The sequence below is a fragment of the Echinops telfairi genome, unplaced genomic scaffold, assembly GCF_000313985.2.
Source record: "Echinops telfairi isolate 266 unplaced genomic scaffold, ASM31398v2 ScPeMD7_443;HRSCAF=831, whole genome shotgun sequence".
NCBI classification, from domain to species: Eukaryota; Metazoa; Chordata; class Mammalia; order Afrosoricida; family Tenrecidae; genus Echinops; species Echinops telfairi.
In genome coordinates this window covers 43,570,381-43,589,387 of record NW_022104341.1, presented here as the reverse complement: position 1 = coordinate 43,589,387, position 19,007 = coordinate 43,570,381, and the positions used below count along the sequence as shown (strand labels likewise).

Here is a 19,007-nt window from a genome sequence, read left to right as displayed (position 1 = left end):
CATCGCCTCATCATTTTCCAGCAGGGCAGCTGACAGGGATGAGCTAGTAGCCTGCTATTAGTCCAAGCATACTCCAGAGTTCCACTACAGCTCCTCTTTTCATTTATAAAACTCAAAATTCACTGGTATCTAGTTCATTCGGACTCATATTGATCCTATACGACAAAATAGAAATGCTCCCATATTTCCATGACTGCTAATCTTTATGGGAGTAGAAAACTGCATCTTTCTCCCTCGGAGTGCCTAGTAGTTTCAAACTGCTGATCTTTTGACTAGCTGCCCAATGGGTAACCCATTACACCACCACAAATCCCTTCAGAACACTTATAACCACACTGGGTCTGCATGCACAATCTAGAGCACTCTTCCCATATGTAGATTAGCTGATTAAAAATCTTAACTCCATCTGCAATGGAATTATCCTTGGCCATGTAGTCTAACATTTTGAAGGTCTATTATTCTGCTAAGTACAAATAGTTTCATATTCATTGATCAAACTGATTACATTTTCAGTTCTATAATATTGTACGGTGATGACAATGATTATAATAAGTCACTGGCTTATCCTATAAGAGATTATAGTTATAATGAAAATATATTTTCACAGAGGTTCTAAAAATGTATGAGACATAGACAAGGACTCAGTTTTCTTGAGAAAATGACTCATTAAAGCAGATGCAGGATTACTTCATTTCTATCAAATTACCTTTTAATTTTTAGAACAAAATTTGACAGATTTCATTTAAACCACTGGAGATTAATTTTAAATCATAACAGTTAGTGTAATGGCATATTTTAACAGAATGTGTAGCACAATTGCATATTTTTGAAATAAAACCACTGCTTATATACTTTTTTAAGCAGAATATCTTAGGGATCGACAGAAGTTATACCTATCAGCAGATATGCTTTGATAATAGAAAACTGTCAGAAAATAAATCCGACGTGAAAAAAAAATCATCTGTTATCACTGATTTCTTTGTTATACATAACATTTATTAAAGTATATTTTTCTGAACAGGAAACAAATAGCAATCCACTTTATGAGTACCTTCATATAAACAATGACCTTTAAAATCGTAAGTGAATAGAGAATATTGCATGAGAACTATAGTATTTTTTAAATTAAAAAATAGAAGAATTCAAATATCCTAGCCTAATAAGCTAAGATCATTTTCACTATACTGAAAGGTTGTAGCACAGATGATGTCTGTTTATGTACATTATTTTTACATTTAGAAGTGTGAATAATATTATACCCTGACACATTTTTGTTTTACTGATTAAGCATTTGTCGTACATTTCATGATAGAAACCATATCTACTTTATTCTTATGTTAGCTTTAAACCAGAATGCTTGCTTTCTCCTTCATGGAAACTTCATTCTTTTAGAATATTAACAAAGAAAATAAAGGTCTAAATTGTTTTAGAGAAATTTAACTTTTCACCTCACAAAATGTTAAAATGTTTTTATTTGGTTCTTTATTTTGTCTCCACAATTACTCTTGTAGTTTACTGCGGGGGGCATGGGGTGGGGACACACTTCATAAATCAGGTTTATTCGAAATACGTCTCACTGTTATAACAGTCATGCCTTTCCCACTATTTTATATTCTGTCCCTTCATTCTCTTATGTTCCACTTTCTGTAACGGAACTCATTACCAAGGTGGTAGGGGACTAGTTTCAAAGGCAACATGAGTCACAAAAATATCAAGTCAGTAGTTTCCTTCAGGACATTCATATATTTCTTGTGTTAGAAATAAAATCTTTCCTTGGGCGCAGTGATATCACTCCTGAGAAACCAATTACTTTCCAAATATCTTTCGTTCTGTTCTTGACATAACTAACTATGCCATGTAGGAAAACATACTGTAGCTATATGGCATGTAATTTAGACTCTTATGATTTAAGTTCCGACACTATCGACAGGGAAACTAATTTAAAATATCGAGTTACCCAATAATTAATAATGTGACATGTTGATTGAATCTTTATTTGATAATTAGCCTCAGCTTGGGTCTTCTATTTCTATGTAGCTATAATTATGCATATTTCTCCATGCTTATCTTAAGCATCCAAAACAACAAGGGACATTTTTGAACAATCTGTAATATTCTTCTTGGATCTACGGAAAAAAGAGAAATAAAAGTAATAAGGAATAAAATAATTACATGGAATTATTTTCAAGTCACATCTAAAGTATTGCTCCTGTTTTGACTATCCTATAGGAACTAAAATAAATTAATACTTATATTACTTAATCAACTTTTCAAAGCACATTTCTTGTGAACAGCTAAGAATTCTGTTTTTTTTTTCATTTAAATAGTAAATTTAAGCAATAAAAGCATAAGCCATGAACCCTGAGAATGACAATTTTCTGTCACTTTGAAACTGATGCTATCTGAACATCCTGTTGTTTTGTTAGTGCCATTAGGAAGGCTCTGAATCATAGCTATGCTGTACCCAGCAGAACAAACTGCTGTCTCATCTGTGCCACCCTCCACGCATTCCTCTGTTTGAGCCCATTGGTGTACTCCTTGTGCCATCCACAACATTGAGAATCTTTGTCCTTAAGGATGACCCTGTAGTTTACTAAGCATGATATTCTTCTTGAGAGGTATCATGAGACTGGTCCCTCCTGATAAGGAATTCAAAAATATGTGAGAAGCAGTCCTGCCATCTTCACTTCATTTCCCTTAGCACCCCCCGCCCCACACACATGCACCCTCCCCCCGCCCCCTGTCCATTTACCCAAGAGGGGAAATGCACAGGGAATCTCAGTGTTCAAAGAATGTGCTCCCCTCTTGACTCTCTCTTTATATTTTGAACTTCTATTGTAAATTATGTGAAGGGGTACAGAGCAGATAATCAGTTTTACACTCAACAATTCATGCACATTTGGTTTCAACCCATCCGTTGCAATACCCAAAATGTCCCACCGCTTCTCCCATCTTCTAGAAGTGTTTCCTGTTTCCTTTCCCCTTCCTTTCTCATTTTCTATGATCGGCATTTAGAAAAATGTCACTCCTTAAATTTGAAGTGGTTGACTGTTCTAAAACAGGGGTGAATTCAGTTCCAGATCTGAAGCGGGACTAAGGATCATGATCTTTGGGGATTCACTAATTTCTGTCCTAGACCTAGAACCCTCATTTCTTTTATGACTTTGCGTTTTGTTTCACATTTTTCTCCCTCTATGCAGGATCTTCTACTGGGATCATTTTTATAGTAGGTGGTAGAGGTAGGTGGGCACCATCTCATTCTTCTGGTTTCAGGGTTGTGAAGATTTATGTTGGTGTGCTCCTTTAGTTCATTGGACTCACTGCTTCCAGATGTCTTTTGATTTTTGTCATTCTTTCCTCAGGACAGGACGAAACCAATAGTTCCACTTTATATGGCTGCTCAGAAATGGTTAAGGCTCTAGTTTCTAACTCACCAAAGTATGATGTAGCATATTGTCCCTGTGAACTATGTTTTCCTTGACATGGCCATCTTTGTTTCTAAGGAGCAATCTTCCCATACTTCTTCCCAAACAGATTCGTATATACTATAGGACCGGCCAATTGAAAAAAAAATTGCTTACCTTTCTTGATAGAACACACAAGAATAAGAAAATAAACATTCCTTGGAAAGCATTGCTGACTGTGAAGAGGTAGGCTGTCACCACTGACGCATGGACAACATGAAGAACCCCAAAGATCCAGGTGGTACCAAGAAGGAAGAGGAGAGCTAAGGCGCCTCTTGCACAAGACCTGTAGAATATTTAATACGTCTCAGTTAAAAAAGACATGTATGGTCATTCCATAGACTGTCCAAGCCAATTTTGACCCATCATGACACTTTATTGGGCTTCCAACACTGTCAATCTACAGAAATGGACAACCTACTCTTTCTGCCGCGGAGAAGTTTGTGGGCTAAAAACAACTACAGCATTGTTTTGTGGAGCTGCGCAAAGCTTAAGTCAGTGCCCCGAATTCATTTATATACTCAGCATAGTCCCTAGTTCCAAAAATTATGAAGGGAATGAGTTTGGGCACAAATAATTGTTTTTAACAAAGACACAATGATTTTTAAACTTTCAACAAATTGTGCTGCAGTTACATGGGCTCTTCTTTAGGGTATGCTACTGCACTGTGGTGAGGACATACTTCCGAAAACAAGACATCCTTATTAAAATAAGTTATTCTTAAAACAACTTTCTCTCTCTGCCTTGAAATAGTTTCATCTGGTACACTGTAGTATGCTTACTTTGATGCAAGTCTAATGCTGCAGAAATCCCCGAAGGTATAGTATATATCCGTTAGGAAATATTTCCCTAAGAAATCTTGAAAGTATACCATGTGGACTTGGGTCAGCGTATGTGCATGACATCAAAGGAGGCTTATGCTTTCCTTTCAGATGTGCTCGAGAAGAAAGTGTAGGATGCAATCACGCACACAAAATAACCCATGTGAAAACACTGATCTCTTAATCTTTTCACAATGCACACACACACTAAAAATTCGTCTCAATTAAAATATATGCATACTGTCATAAACAATATTCAATCCCACTCACTGAGGACATTGCCTTGAAAATGAGACAATTAATATTTATTTTCTCACTCAGTCCTTCCTCATCCAATAATTTTTCATAGCAGGTGTTCTATGAATCTGCTTCCAAAAAGGAGTCATTTGCAACTTTATTAAAACTAGCACACTACATAAAATCATGAATGTTGAGGAGTAAAACAAAGCAATTTATCAAGCAGTTTGCTAAATCCTAAATACAAATCTTGTGAAAAAGTATTAAAAGCACATGAATGTTTCCAAGCAATGCAGTCATTTTTTCCCCAATGTCCCTACAGTTCACTTTACCTTTTTCTGAACAAAACATTTTTTTGTTTGTTTTTATCTAATCATCTTATTGGGGGCTCATACAACTCTTATCACAATCCATACATACATTAATTGTGTAAAGCACATTTGTACATCCATTGTCCTCATCATTCTCAAAACATTTGCTCTCCACTTAAGCCCTTGGCATCAGCTCATTTCGCCCCCTCTCTCTCCACTTCCCCCTCCCTCATGAATCCTTGATAATTTATGAATTATTGTTTTGTCATATCTTACCCTGTCCGACATCTCCCTTCACCCACTTTCCTGTTGTCCATCCCCCAGGGAGGAGGTTATATGTAGATCCTTGTAATCGGTTCCCCTTTTCCACCTCACCCTCCCTCCATCCTCCTGGTATTGCCACTCTCACCACTGGTCCTGAAGGGATCATTTGTCCTGGATTCCCTGTGTTTCCAGTTCCCATCTGTATCAGTGTACACCCTCTGGTCTAGCCAGATTTGTAAGGTAGAATTGGGATCATGATAGTGGTGGGGAGGAAGCATTTAGGAAATAGAGGAAAGTTGTATGTTTCATCGTTGCTACCCTGCACCCTGACTGGCTTGTCTCCCCCCAGCGACCCTTCTGTAAGGGGATGTCCAGATGCCTGCAGATGGGTCTTGGGTCCCCAATCTGCACTCCCCCTCATTCACAATGATTTGATGTTTGAACAAAACATTTTTAAGGTCTCTATAAATCAGTTTTTAAGGGAAGTTTTTGTAGTAAAAATCAAAGCAACATGCAAATTGGGAGTTGAAAAAAAGAAACAGAAGGTATGAGCAACTTTTCGCAAGACAAAATTCCTAAGACTTTCTTTTGTCTTAAGTCATTGCTTTTCCTCTTTCAAGGAAGACAAAATTTAAAAATAATATTTTACTTGTCATCTCATCATTTGTTATAGTGTTATTAAAACATTAATGAGAATTTGACAATTAGTATTTATTATAATTCAGGTATTTTAAATATCATCGAAGAAAATCAATTGAAAACAAAATTTTCAAACATTGCTTGCAGTTTAAGTTTGAGAATGAAAACCCTAAAATTAAGTATCTAGAGCACTTGCTGAAGTATAGCTAATTCTGACCTGAATTTAAACACTATTTTAAAAAACCAAACAAAGTATTCTATTAATCCTGGGTGTGTGCCTGTGTGCGGGAAACAGTGTGGCATTTAGAGAAATGTTTTCTTCCTAACCAAGCTAAACAAGCCGTTCCCAGAGATAATACTGGACAATATAGCTATGTTAGCTGGAAGAATATTCTATGATTGCATTGAATGTATTCTTCAAACTACTATAGTTACAACATTGTAATGAATAAAGATCACAAATCATTAAGTAGTAATTAATAAAAATTTATACCAATTATTATAAAAGTGTCTGTTTTATTAATCAGTCTTTGACTTGTATAAATCACTAATAAATCAATCAGTATATTATATTGTTAGATCCTGGTTTAACAATATAAATATTGCCTAGATACATGCAACTTCATGGAGAGCACAATTCACTTTGTAGATTCTGCTTATTCTATTTAAACTATGTCTTGCCATCAATAATTCTATTTTCATCCTTAATCAGAGTAAGAGTTTATATTATTCTGACTTCATAAATGATATTAAAAGGTGCAACAATGCCAGTGAATCCCAGATGATCAATGAACTAAACACTGGTTCAGGGCATAACCTTTGAAGCTATCTGCTTCCACTGCTCTCTAGGGACCACCAACAGTTGAATGCCCTATCAAATTGGACTCTACCTTCTTGCATTGGGTTTTCTATTTGTTTGCTTCAGAGATATATTGTTGGCTTCCAGGCCTGTTTTCAATATTGTACTATGATTGATCAGTGCTCTATGTTCATTTTTGAGCATTCCAAATCACAGACAGAGGTGGCATCTCCTTCGTTTTTGTGATGTTATTTGCTCTTCCCTTTCATGTGCACATTTAAGGGTCCCAAAGCGAGCAGATGATTCTTAGGGCTCTCTAAGGAATTAATGAGTAATCAATACTGGAAGTGGGTGTTTCTGCCTGGGATGTACTTTAGTACCTTCACATTACTTTCCTGACTAAGGAAAATTTAAGTTAGTAGCCACTTTCAGGATGTTTTAAATTCTCTACTCTTTTTACTGTGTTTGTTTGTTTTAAGCATTTTTAAACTAATTAAACACAAATTCTAGAATCTGCTATCTGTTAAATTAGGATAATGATATCAAAGAATTCCTGGATAAATTCCAATAAACTCAGTTTCTGAAACATTTACATTTTATAGTATTATGTGATCTGGGTTTTAAGTTAGTCTCACAGACAAAGAAGCTGATATGACTCTTCTATTTCATTTTGTTATGGGAGCTCATTATGTCTAAGCCCTGCTTTACATAAAATGAGCAGATATATCTAGTTTGTGTTTCTCTTTTTCCCCAGAGGCCTACTTAAAATGTAAGCTCTTTTCTCATCCAAGAAAAATTGCTTCTTATTCCTGAGTTTTTTAGTTACTACTTTGAGACTATTTTATATAAATTAGTCTACTTGAAATGTGCACCGAATAAGATAAAATAGTAAGTAACTTAGGCTAGATAATATATGAACTATGTTTAAGAAAATGAGTGATTCCAAAAAAAAATTCCACAGTGGAAGCATGAATTCATCTTTCACTTTTCAAAATGCTTTGATCATCCTAAACTTTCTTATTAATGAACATCTGACACCAGTACTACTCCAGTGAATGTTTAAAAGACTCTTCCTAACCAAATGAAAACCTCCTAAAGACGATGGAAGTATATATACCATTTGTATAAACATTACTTCAATAGTAATTGTATTATATGAGCTTAAATTAATTGCTATGATTTTTAGGAAAACACAATATTAATTGAGTTATTTGAGAGTTAATATGATTAAAATGTATTAGCTGTTACTTTTTATGCAACAAATAAAAGTTATACTCCAATAAGTGTTCATTTTTATTACTCAAAAGTTTGTACTTTAAAAATAGGCAGCAAAGATAAGAAAACCAAAAATTTATTTTAAAGAAATGTATTGACCAATTTGGTAAATTTTTATTATGTTAATTTATAAGAATTTTAAATCAAATAATACCTAAAACCAAGAGTTGAGTGTATCATTGTTAACCACATGCTATTAATCATTAGATCACAGGTTTAATTTTATTCATAGTTCAATATGTCTTGAAGACAAGTGAGGAAATTTAAATAATTTATCCATAGTTGTTCATTATATAGAAATTTAAATGTTTAGATATTTGATAACATTAATATATACCAGATAGAACCTGATTATTAACTACTATGTCTCACAATATATCTGGAGACATATAAAATAAAGTTTGTCATAAGTTAAAATATATTGTAACATTTTCTATTGGTTTTATTTGGTGTCACATCACTTCCTCTTTTAAAAAATATTATTTTAATGCGGGCTCATACAATTCTTATCACAATCCATACATACATACATTGTGTCAAGCACATCTGTACTCCTTGCAATTGTGAACTGTGCTGTGATGAACGTTGGAGCACAGATGTCCGGCCTTGGTTTGTGGTAGCTCAATTTCTATCTGTTTTAGATATCCCCAAATCGATTTCCATAATGGCTGTACAGTGAACCCTTGCCACTTCGCGCTTCGACTTCCGCGGCTTCACTCTATCGCGGTTTTTGCATAACAGCTGTATGCTCTGTCATTACTGCCACTAATTGACTCATACTGTACACGCTTCTGTCTGCATCGCTACGTATCAGATACATTTTTGCTTTTGTACAGTGTACTGTAATTGTTTGCGATTTTTAAGAAATTTTATCTGAGCCCTGTGATGGCTCCTAAACGAGCTGCTTCTTCTAAGCCTTCTGACAATAAAAATAAGCGCCAGAGGAAGATGCTCACCATCCAGGAAAAGGTAAAACTTTTGGATATGATCAAACATGGCAAGAAAATCGTGGAGGTTGCACGCCATTGGTTACAGTATTTGTAAGAACTATGTATAATAATACTGCATGTGAAATATGTAATACTGTAAACTAGACGCCATAAATAATATAATAAATAATAAATGATAATTGTAATGTCCAAAATGTTTTACTGTATTTTCCCTTTTTCGTTTAATAAATTAGGTAATACGAGTGTAATGGTGACTAAAGGATGTTTTTTCATGTCCTCTATGCTCTAACTATGAAAATATTTGATTTACAAATAAGGAATCCTACTTCGTGGAATTTCATTTATCACGGTAGGGTCTAGCACCGATTAACCGCGATAAACGAGGGTTCACTGTATATAGCTACAGGTTTACCAGGAGTGGACGAGAATTCCTATCTCACCACAGCCTCTCCAAGACTTGTTACTTTCTGATTTTTTGAATGGGGCTATCTTGGTGGGTGTTAGGTGGTAACTCATAGTTGTTTTAATTTACGTTTCCCTTATGGCTAATGATTAGGAATATTTTCTCATATGTTTATTGGCCATTTGGATTTCTGCCCCTGTGATACTTCTGTTTAGGTCCTTTGCCCACCTCCTCAGTGGGTAACTAGTGTTTTTTTCTTTTTAGAAGCTAGCAAAGCTACTGTAGATTTTAGTAATAAAGCCTTTGTCTGATGTATCATTGCTAAAGATGTCTTCCCAGTATCTTCAGTATATCCCATTTGTCAATTTGTGCCTCATCTGTGTTTGCATCCTTCCCTATTTCCGATAGCCCATATATTCACAGTACCAAAGTTCTCAAGTTTGTTCCAATTCCCTCACTGATGGCTCTAATAATTTCCGGATTTATCTCAATGTCTGTTATCCGCCATGAGTTTATTCTTGTGCATGGAGTGAGGTAAGGGTCTTGCTTCATTTTTCTAAAGGTAGATAACTATTTCTTCCAGCACCACTTGTTGAAGAAGGCATCTACCTCCCATTGGATATTTTGGGGGCCCTTACCAAAGATCAGTTGTATGTATGCAGGATGACTTTATATCTGGGTTTACAGTTCTTTGCATTGGTCTGAGTATCTGTCATTATACCAGTACCACACTGTTTTGACCACTGTGGCTGTATAATAGGTGCTAAAGTCAAGTAAAGCAAGCCCTCCCACTCTGTCCTTTTTCTCGAGGATTTCTCTGCTAATTCTGGGTTTTCTTCCTTCTCCATATTAAGTTGGTCTGTTAGGGTTCTCAAGAGAAACAAAACCAGAATGCTAGTAATTTTATATATATATTTATACAGATAGATAGATAGATAGATAGATATATAACTTAAGAAATACAGAGTTAATTAAATTATAAAGCAGTACAAATGGCTCAGTGCAGCTCACTTCTGAGAGACAGTTGTGAGACACTGGCAGTCTTTCAAGTCTTGAGGGCCACCGGGTAATCCTCTAAAACAATTCAGGCTATCCCGGCAGAGGCAGCAAACAGCAAGGCAAGCCACCAACAGTCAGCCAGATGACAGCGTCTGACAGTCCCCAGCTCAAGAGATGTAAATTCCAATGGTGTGGCAAAGCAAGTCTTGAAGGAACCTCAAATTACAGCGACACAGTCCACAGGTTAGGTGTCCCACAGGTCGTGTAGCTTGCAAATTGAGGCAAAGAACAAGGAAGGCAGTTGCACACTGGTCCAATGATCAAACAGCAAGAGACAAAAATGTCCAGGCTCACCAAGCCATTTATCTCTCCACCCTTCAATTAATCCCTCATGTGATTATCGGCCAGGTTGGCACAATAAACTAACTACCTCAGTTGGTAAACAGTTTTTCCAATTCTTTGAAGATAATGGTGTTTACATTGGGATAGCATTAAAATTAAATAGTGCCTTGGGCAGAACTGACACTTTTACTATATTGAGTTTTCCAATCCATGAGCATGGGATATTTTTTCATTTGTGGAGGTCACACTTGGTTTCTCATAAAAGTGTTCTGCAATTTTCCTCCTTGCTTTTTTCAGTCAGGTATATGCCTAGATATATCAATTCGTGCTTGGCTATTGTGAAGAGTACTACCTTTTTGATCCCCTCTTCTGTGGTCTTTTCTGATGTGTATAACAGTCTGATAGACGTCTGTTTGTTGATCTTGTATCCTGCCACTCTGCCATATTCTTCTATTGCATCCAGCTCTCCCCTGGTTGAACTTTAGGTATTTTCCACATATGAAACATATCATCTGCCAATAACAATAGTTTCACCTCTTCCTTCACCAGGTGAATACTTTTGATGTCTTTTCTTTGTCCTATGGTGTTAGCTAGGACCTCCAGTACAATGTTAAATAGGAGTGGGAACAAGGAACATCCTTGTCTGGTCCCCTTTTTTCAGGAAATTATTTTCATCTTTTCTCCATTGACTACCATGGTGGTTGTTAGTTTTCATATATAGCTTTTATTATATTGAGGAATTTTCCTTCCCTTCCTATCTTCTTGAGTGTCTTAAACAGGAATTGGTGTTGGATGTTGTTGAATGCTTTTTCCACATCTATTATCATGATTCTTATAATTTTTCATGTCTATGTGGAAAATAATACTAAGGGTATTTCTTGAAACATCTTTACATCCCTGGTATGAATTCCACTTGGTCATGGTGAGTTATTTGTTTTATATACTTTTATATTCCATTGGCCAGTATTTTGTTAAGGAGTTTTGCATCAACGTGCATTAGTGATATTGTTCTGTAGTTCTTAATTCTTGTGGGATTCTTGCCCAGTTTAGTATCAAAGTTATACTAACTCCAGAAAAAGAATTCGGGAAATTGCTGTCTTTTTCTATTTTTCTGGAAGAGTTTGTATAGGATTGGTGTCAGTTCTTCCTTTAAGTTTGGTAGAATTCCGTTGTGAATCCATCTGGCCAGGGGGATAATTTTTCATTGGTATTACTTTGATAACCTTGTCTGTTTCTTGTATCTGGGCTAGTACCCTCTCAATTTGCAATAGAGTTATTCATCCACCAATTGTTTGCCCTTGTTTTCTTTTGTCCTTTTGTTGATATCTAGCCTTATGGTATAGTGGTCAAAGAGAGAAGTCTCTATTATCTCTATGTGCTTGAATTTACACAGATTCGACTTGTATCCCAGTATGTGGTCTGTCTTAGAGTATGTGCCATGTGGACATGAAAATAATTTTAATTTTTTGCATTTCGGTGGAAAGCTGCGAAAATATCTATCAGGTCAAGTCATCTAATAGTAATGTTTAGATCTGTAGCCTCCTTGTTAAGCTTCTTTTCCTGTCATCTATCTTTCTCAGATAGTGGTGTATTAATGTAATTGTTGAGCCTTTAATTTCTTTTTTCATCTTTTGTAGTGTTTGATGAATTTTGTGGGTCTCTCTTGGGTGTGAATATGTTTATTAAGTTCACTGGTTCTTGGAGTATTGTTCCCTTGAGCATTATATACTGCCCCTCCTTATCTTTTGTTATGCCTTGCACCTTGAGATCAATTCGTCCAAGATTAGGATTGCTACTCCTGCTTCTCTTGAATTATTATTTTCTTGGTATAGTTTTCTCCTGCCTTTGATTCTCAGCCTATTTTTGTGTGTAATCATGAGATATGTCTCCCATAGGCATCAGATCATTGTGTTTTCTAAGCCAGTCTGTTAGTATCTGCCTTTTAAGGCCTCAGTTCAGTCCATTAACATTCAGGGTTATTTCATCCATCTGCAAAATCTGTGATGTCATCTTGTACCTGTTGTTTTGGGTGTTTTCCTACCTTCCTTTCTTATCAGTGTGTTGTGTGTGTGTGTGTGTGTGTGTGTGTGTGTGTGTGTGTTTCATCTTGCCTTCTTTTCACCCTTGAGCCAACACTATTTGGGGTCTGTTTTCTCTTTGTTGCCCCTGGGTGGGGTTTTTCTATGTGGTGGTTTCTTATTTGTGCTTAGAAAGTGCTGTTTTTCTGCCCAAACTGGGTCGGCAAGTATCTTTTGTAGGGCTGGATTTCTTTTAACGTATTCTTTGAGTTTTTCCATGTCTGGGAAGACTCTTACTTCTCCATCTATCCTGATAGAAAATTCGGCTGGATAGAGTATTCTTGGGTTTGTTTTATTTCCCTTCAATTTTTGGAATGTTACTATACTCTCGCCTCTTCTTCATAGTGTCCACTGATAGGTCTGAGCATATTCTTATTTGGGTACCTTTATAGGTTACTGCTGGATTTTCCCTAGCTGCTCTCATGATTTTCTCCTTTTCCTCAATGTTGGACAGTTTAAATGTTATATGCCTTAGTAACTTCTCTCTTGGAATTCATTTAGTTGGTGCTCTTTCAGCCTCCTGAATGGTTTCCTGGTTTCCTTTCATTTAGTTGGTGAATATTTCTTCTAAGAATTCCATTACTATTTTTGCCATTGACTTTTATGTTGTGTCTTGTTCAGGAAGTCCAATTATTCTAATCCTGTTCCTATTCATAGCATCAGACATGGATCTCAGGTTTTCTTCAGCTTCTCTGATTATCTTATTTGACTGCATTTCTTGTTTGTTGAAGTCTACCTGGTTGTGCTCTAGGTCACTAGTGTGATTTTCTGCCTCAAATCTGTTGGCAAAGTCTGCGAATTTGATACTGGTTCTTGTTATCTCATCCCATGGATCTTGTATTTCCATTTGGTACATGACCGTTATCTTCTCTATCATTTCATTCTTTTTATGTATGTTTTCCCTCATATCCTTACGACTTCAAGCAGCATTCTGAAAATTTCTTTCCATGGAAGATCAAGGTCTGCTTCTTCTATTCAGATCCTTAGGCTCAGGATTCCTATCAACATTGCCTTTTGTTTCTCCTGGTTTTTTTTTCATTGAGGTTATTGGGGCTGTTGCTGTTTGCATTGTTTTGTTTTAGAGGAACCCAACTTCAGAGAGTCGTAGAGCACTGAGCTCTCTCTTTGGGAGACTCATAGGAATGCTTCTTTGAACTGCTTTCAGCTAATTGTACTGTAGGGTTGGGCTACTGCTTTATCCTCCTATGGTTTCACTCTTTCCCTAGTCAAGAAGTATTCTGTTATTTACAGGTCAAGTTGGATGGTCCTCTCAGGGCAGGCTGGTTGAGTGGTTGTGGACTTGCGGGAATGGTGCTGGACTGGATGATCTCACAGAAGTCCATGGTGGTATGAACCATGGTGGCTAGGGGTGCCTCAGATGGTGTTTGGGAGTGCTATGGAGGGCAGGTGAGTGTGCCCGCTTTGGTGTAGAGCACCGTGGATGGTGGGCAGAATTTCACTAGTTGACTAGATTGCTGCCTAGGTTGGACAGAGGTTCCCACAGTACCGTGGATCGCTGGAGAGTATTAGTGGAACTTCCTTAGGTGGTGTGAGGCACTACAGCAGGCGGGAGGAAGTTCCCTCAGCCATGTGGGGCTGTGGAGGATGGCCAGAGTCTCCCCTAGTCATGTGGAGCAACGTGAAAGGCAGGCAGAGGTTCCTTGATCCAAGTGAAGCACCCCAAAATATGGGCGGGATTTCCCCCAGCTGCTTAAAGAGCCTTGGAGGGTCCCCTGCAGTGGAAGATGGGCAGGATTTCCCCAGCCACCTGTTACTCCACAGAGAGCAGGCAAGTGGGATTTCCCTCAGCCACTTAAGGGCCTTAGAGGGTAGGTGTGAATTCCCCTGTGGTGGAAGGTGCGTGGGATTTCCCTAGCTGAGTATTACTCAGCAGAGGGCTGAGTTCCCCAAGCTGGGTGGAGTGGAGTAATTGCCCTGGGTGGAGTAATTGGCCTAGGTGAAAGGGAGTGGTCTGTAGGCCAGTGGTGGGGTGTGAGAGGAAAGAGAGGAGGAAAAAAAATGAGTCTGCTGAGACTGAGGGGGGTGGGGGGAGAGAAACAAAAGTAAAGATATTGCTGACCCCTGATTGCCTGACTGTGGGGCTGGAGGGGTTTAAATCCTGCTCAGTGATGGCAGCAAGCTGTGGCTGTATTGAAGTAAAGCCCTTGGGCCAGCTGAAGGAGCCTGGCTCTGGCCGAGACTGTGGCAAGGCTAAAGTTAAGCCTTAGCTGGCCTCCACAGCAATAAGCCAAAAGCCCACAGCTCATAAAAATCCAACCTGTGCCTGTTTATCTTTATGATGCTCCTCCTATGACCGAACAGTGTAGCATTTCCCTTTCAGTGACTCTCCCGCTCTTATTTCTGCAGAGTCCCTCTGGTATGTGTTACTTAGTCACCATCTTCCTGGAAGTCCCCCCACGTTACTTTCCTAATTAATTACCATTCCTTATATCACTTAAAACATTTTTATTGCACATTAACCAGACACATTTTAAGTTATCATGTGCAGACAAATTTTACTTTATTAATTTGCTGAAAATATTTAAACATAAAAATCTGTTAATCTTATGTAAAGAACTATAATATTTCTTCTAGATACCATTTGACTATATCAAGATTCCTAGAATTCGAATGTATTAACTGATGAAACTTTTTAACTACTATTAATCCAAAATTTCATAGATGCAAAGTCAAATTAGGAAGTTAAAATAATTATTAAGCAAGTTATATGAGAATATTACTGATGCTCAATATTTTATTTTCTAGAAAAATTACTAGAAACCCATGGTATTTGTGTTAGACAGGGTAATAAACTATCTCAGTATTTTCTTAGGAAAATATGGTCTAGAATCTATTTGTTACAATTTAATGAATTGGTTAATGAAGCTGAACCTGAACCACAATTTTTAACTGAACTCCTTTTTAAATTATTTTATCTCTGGGGGAAAATAAAAGAAATATTTTGGGCAACATTGTTTTTTACAACAAAAAAGGTGAATCCCTATTACTAAATAACTTCATATAACCTTTAAACAGGCCCAGGGCTCAAAGTAGGTAGAATAAAGAGCAATGGCTGATCTTTATACACAAAAGAAGACCTCATGCACATTCATGAAGTTATTGGACTCTGTTTTCCCTTGAAGTTACAGTATTTTATAAAGGTAGATTCATTAATTAGTAAGAATAACTCCTGCAAGCCATTTATATAAGTGCCTTTGCTTTCATCATTATTGTCATTCTTATGTTGATGACTGCATTACACTTTGTGTTCTTTTACTTCAATGCAAACCTAAAAATAATTGCCCTTTAATTAATATTACTTTGCATTCAAAACTGCTTTGTTTTGTCAACTAAGCATTATTATCAAATAGTATCTTATTCTTTTGAGCAAATAATTGAAAGGATCTATTTTATTATAGCAATTACTTTTATATTCTTTATTTTATTTCCCTCCATTAACATTTATTATTTTTTTATAACTCTTGTAAACACTTGTAAAGAATGTGCCCTTCGGAATTACACAATCAGTAGCTAATTCAAGCGGTTTGATGAACTATTGGGTATGCCACTCTGTGCGGCCCACCCAAGATCCTTTTGACCAGCTCACTATTCCATTTTTGTTTAAAAAAAGGATAGACCTATACACCATGCAACTATAAATTTTAAAAGGCATTTTAAAATAGCGATATATGTAAAATTTTAATTAAATCTCAATATTTTAAATGCTCACCTTCTTGAAAATATTCAATATTATCACAGACTAATTGTTAATTATGTTATAAATGATCAAACCTTATCAATATGGGCTTGGGTGGACTTAATATTTTCCTCGAGCTTTAGTAACTACATTTAAAATATTGCCATTTACAAGCATTCATCTATTACTTGTCAGATAGTGGCCCAAATTACTGAGAGTGTCACTGATGACAGCCCAAGAGAAGCATCTAAAATCTTTAGCCTAAATAATTGTAGACAATATAATAATTGTAGATTTTTCCTACCTCAACAAGACTCTCAGCCATTATTAATATTTCTTATTGTTCTTAGGTAAATACCTCCAGAAATATATTGAACAAAATTTCATGATGCTCCATCATAAAATGACCTAATAATATTAAATATTCCCCATAGCTCTTCCTTTTATCTTTTGCATCTTTACCAAATTGTTAAACAGTGTTTGATCACTGTTTAGATCTATACTTTTCACTAGATTAATAATTCTTATGTTTATTATTTCAAGAGTAAGAAAAGAATTTATTTGTATGGGTAGTATCTGGGATCACGAATATTTACATAAATATTTATACTTTCACTCCAACTACAAATACTTTTGAGCAAATAGCCAGAGAAACTGCATTGTATGAAAAACAGTGCACCATCAGGACTGGAGAAAGACTTATTAACAACCTTTGCTATTTAGATGACACAACTTTGCTTGCTGAAAGTGAGAAGGCCTTGAAGCCCTTGCTGATAAAGATCAAGGATTGCAGCCTTCAGTAGGGTTGCAACTCAATGAAATGAAACAAAAATTCTGGACCAATAACTAATAACATGATAAATGGAGAAAAGACTGAATTTGTCAAGGATCTCACCTTTCTGGGATCCATAGTTGATGCTCATGGAAGCAGCAGTCAAGATATCAAATGATGCACTGTGTTGGGTAAATCGGCTGCACAAGACCTCTTTAGTGTTGAAAAGCCAACGATATTACTTTGAGGACTAAGGTGTGCCTAAATCAGGTCATAGTATTTTCAGTTGCCTCAAATGCATGTGAAAGTTGAACATTAAATAAGCAAAATTGAAGAAAACTCAATGCATTTGACCTATGGCATTGTTGAAGACTATTGAAAGTATCATGAACTACCAAAAGAACAAACAAATCTGTCTTGAACAATGTACAGTGAGAACGCTGAGGCAAAGATGCCAAGACTTTGTCCCACATCTTTTGGGCATGTTTTCAGAAAAGACCAATCCCTGGAGAAAGACATCATCCTTATTAAAGTGGAGGGGAAGCAAAAAAGGAGGAAGGCCCTTGACAAGATGGATTGACACAGTAGCTTGGTAAAGTGCTCGTGCACACGAACAGTTAAGATGACGCCACAGAAATAATGGCTTATTCGGGTACACATAACGTGGTTCCTTCTGTTGGGCATAGGGTTCCAATGACTTTGAAACAACCCTATTATACCTAACAGCAACAACAACAAATATTTTTCCCCTACAACAATGACTATTCAAAGAATAATATGCATTAATGAAAATACCTTTTCAAATAGAGTAAGCTTCAAAACCTAGAAGGACCTTAAATCAGAGCTGCCCCTGACATTGGTCAGCCCCAAACCAGTAAAGGCAACTGTATGATTTGGTAGTTTGTCCTTACTGAAAAAAAGATTTCTCTTAATAAATTAACAAAGCCATTATTTTGACTACAAACAACAATATAAAATGAAGATAAGATGCTAAGTCCATGCAAAGTGAAGAAAATTGATGCACCCTCCAAAGAAGAATAAAAATATCAGAATATTTAATCTATAGCATAATGAAGAACGCTGAAGGAGTGTCTGGCTGCCATTGTGAGAGTAATTTCTGTAATCTTACATCTTTATAGATGACAAGCCACTGTCTAAAGTTAAAACTTAATCTTCTATAGTAAAAATCCCATATGAGAAAAAACATTCTGAGAAGAATAATCAAAGAATTTATATGGAAAATGATGATCAAAAATGGGGAATAAGAACAAGACCCTAAAATTACTTGTCAGCGGCACTTGGCAAGCCTAAAGGATAGCTGCTTATAGGCCTGAATTCAAATTTGTTTGAAAAAACCTGTTTTACTTTAAGTTCGTCTTTAAAAAGTTGAGTCTGTTATATAGAGAAAAATTTTCTTTATATCCAAGATATGATGTGTAATCCAGAAAACATTGTAAAAGAAAATTATGTTAAAAGAAAAGAATGTCTTATGATTACTTTATGACCAGTGTGAACCCCCTATTGTCATGACTGTGATAGTTGTTTTATGTCAACTTGGATGGGTTAAGATTATCAGCAGTTTGGTAATTAATACCTAGGAGTCCCCCATTATGTTACATAACACAGTATAATCAAATGAATAATGGGATGGTCTATGAGCCTCCAATCCGTTATAAGTTCTGTTAAGAAGATTAAGGTGGCATGCAAGCCCCGTAGTCAGGTCATAGCCCTGATGCAATTGAAAGTATGTTCCCTTGGGGATGTGGTCTAATTCCTATATAAGTGGATGCTGTAGGGATGTTTGCATGCTTTTGGCTGAATCTAGATCATGTAATTGGTTTGTGGGGGAGGTCAGATGCTTACAGACATCCTCCCTGAAGACAGTCAGTCGCCAGACTGCAGTGGGCCCCGCTCCTGCTCATCCTTCCACATCCATTTCCTTTATATCCCATATTC

General features: G+C 36.5%; 1 protein-coding gene across 2 annotated transcripts in view; it reads right to left on the bottom strand.

The window, feature by feature from the left end:
• Positions 1 to 718: 718 nt before the first annotated feature.
• The window catches only part of ADGRL4 (adhesion G protein-coupled receptor L4), a 184,877-nt gene continuing 166,588 nt past the window's right edge, over positions 719 to 19,007 (bottom strand). For both annotated transcript variants that reach the window (XM_045291977.1, XM_045291978.1), the window contains exons 15-16: positions 3,582 to 3,750; positions 719 to 2,126 (exon numbers count right to left, since the gene is read on the bottom strand). In XM_045291977.1, the coding sequence (XP_045147912.1) occupies positions 2,064 to 2,126; positions 3,582 to 3,750 (232 nt within the window). In that variant the 3' untranslated portion in view covers positions 719 to 2,063. The remainder of the gene's footprint in view (positions 2,127 to 3,581; positions 3,751 to 19,007) is intronic.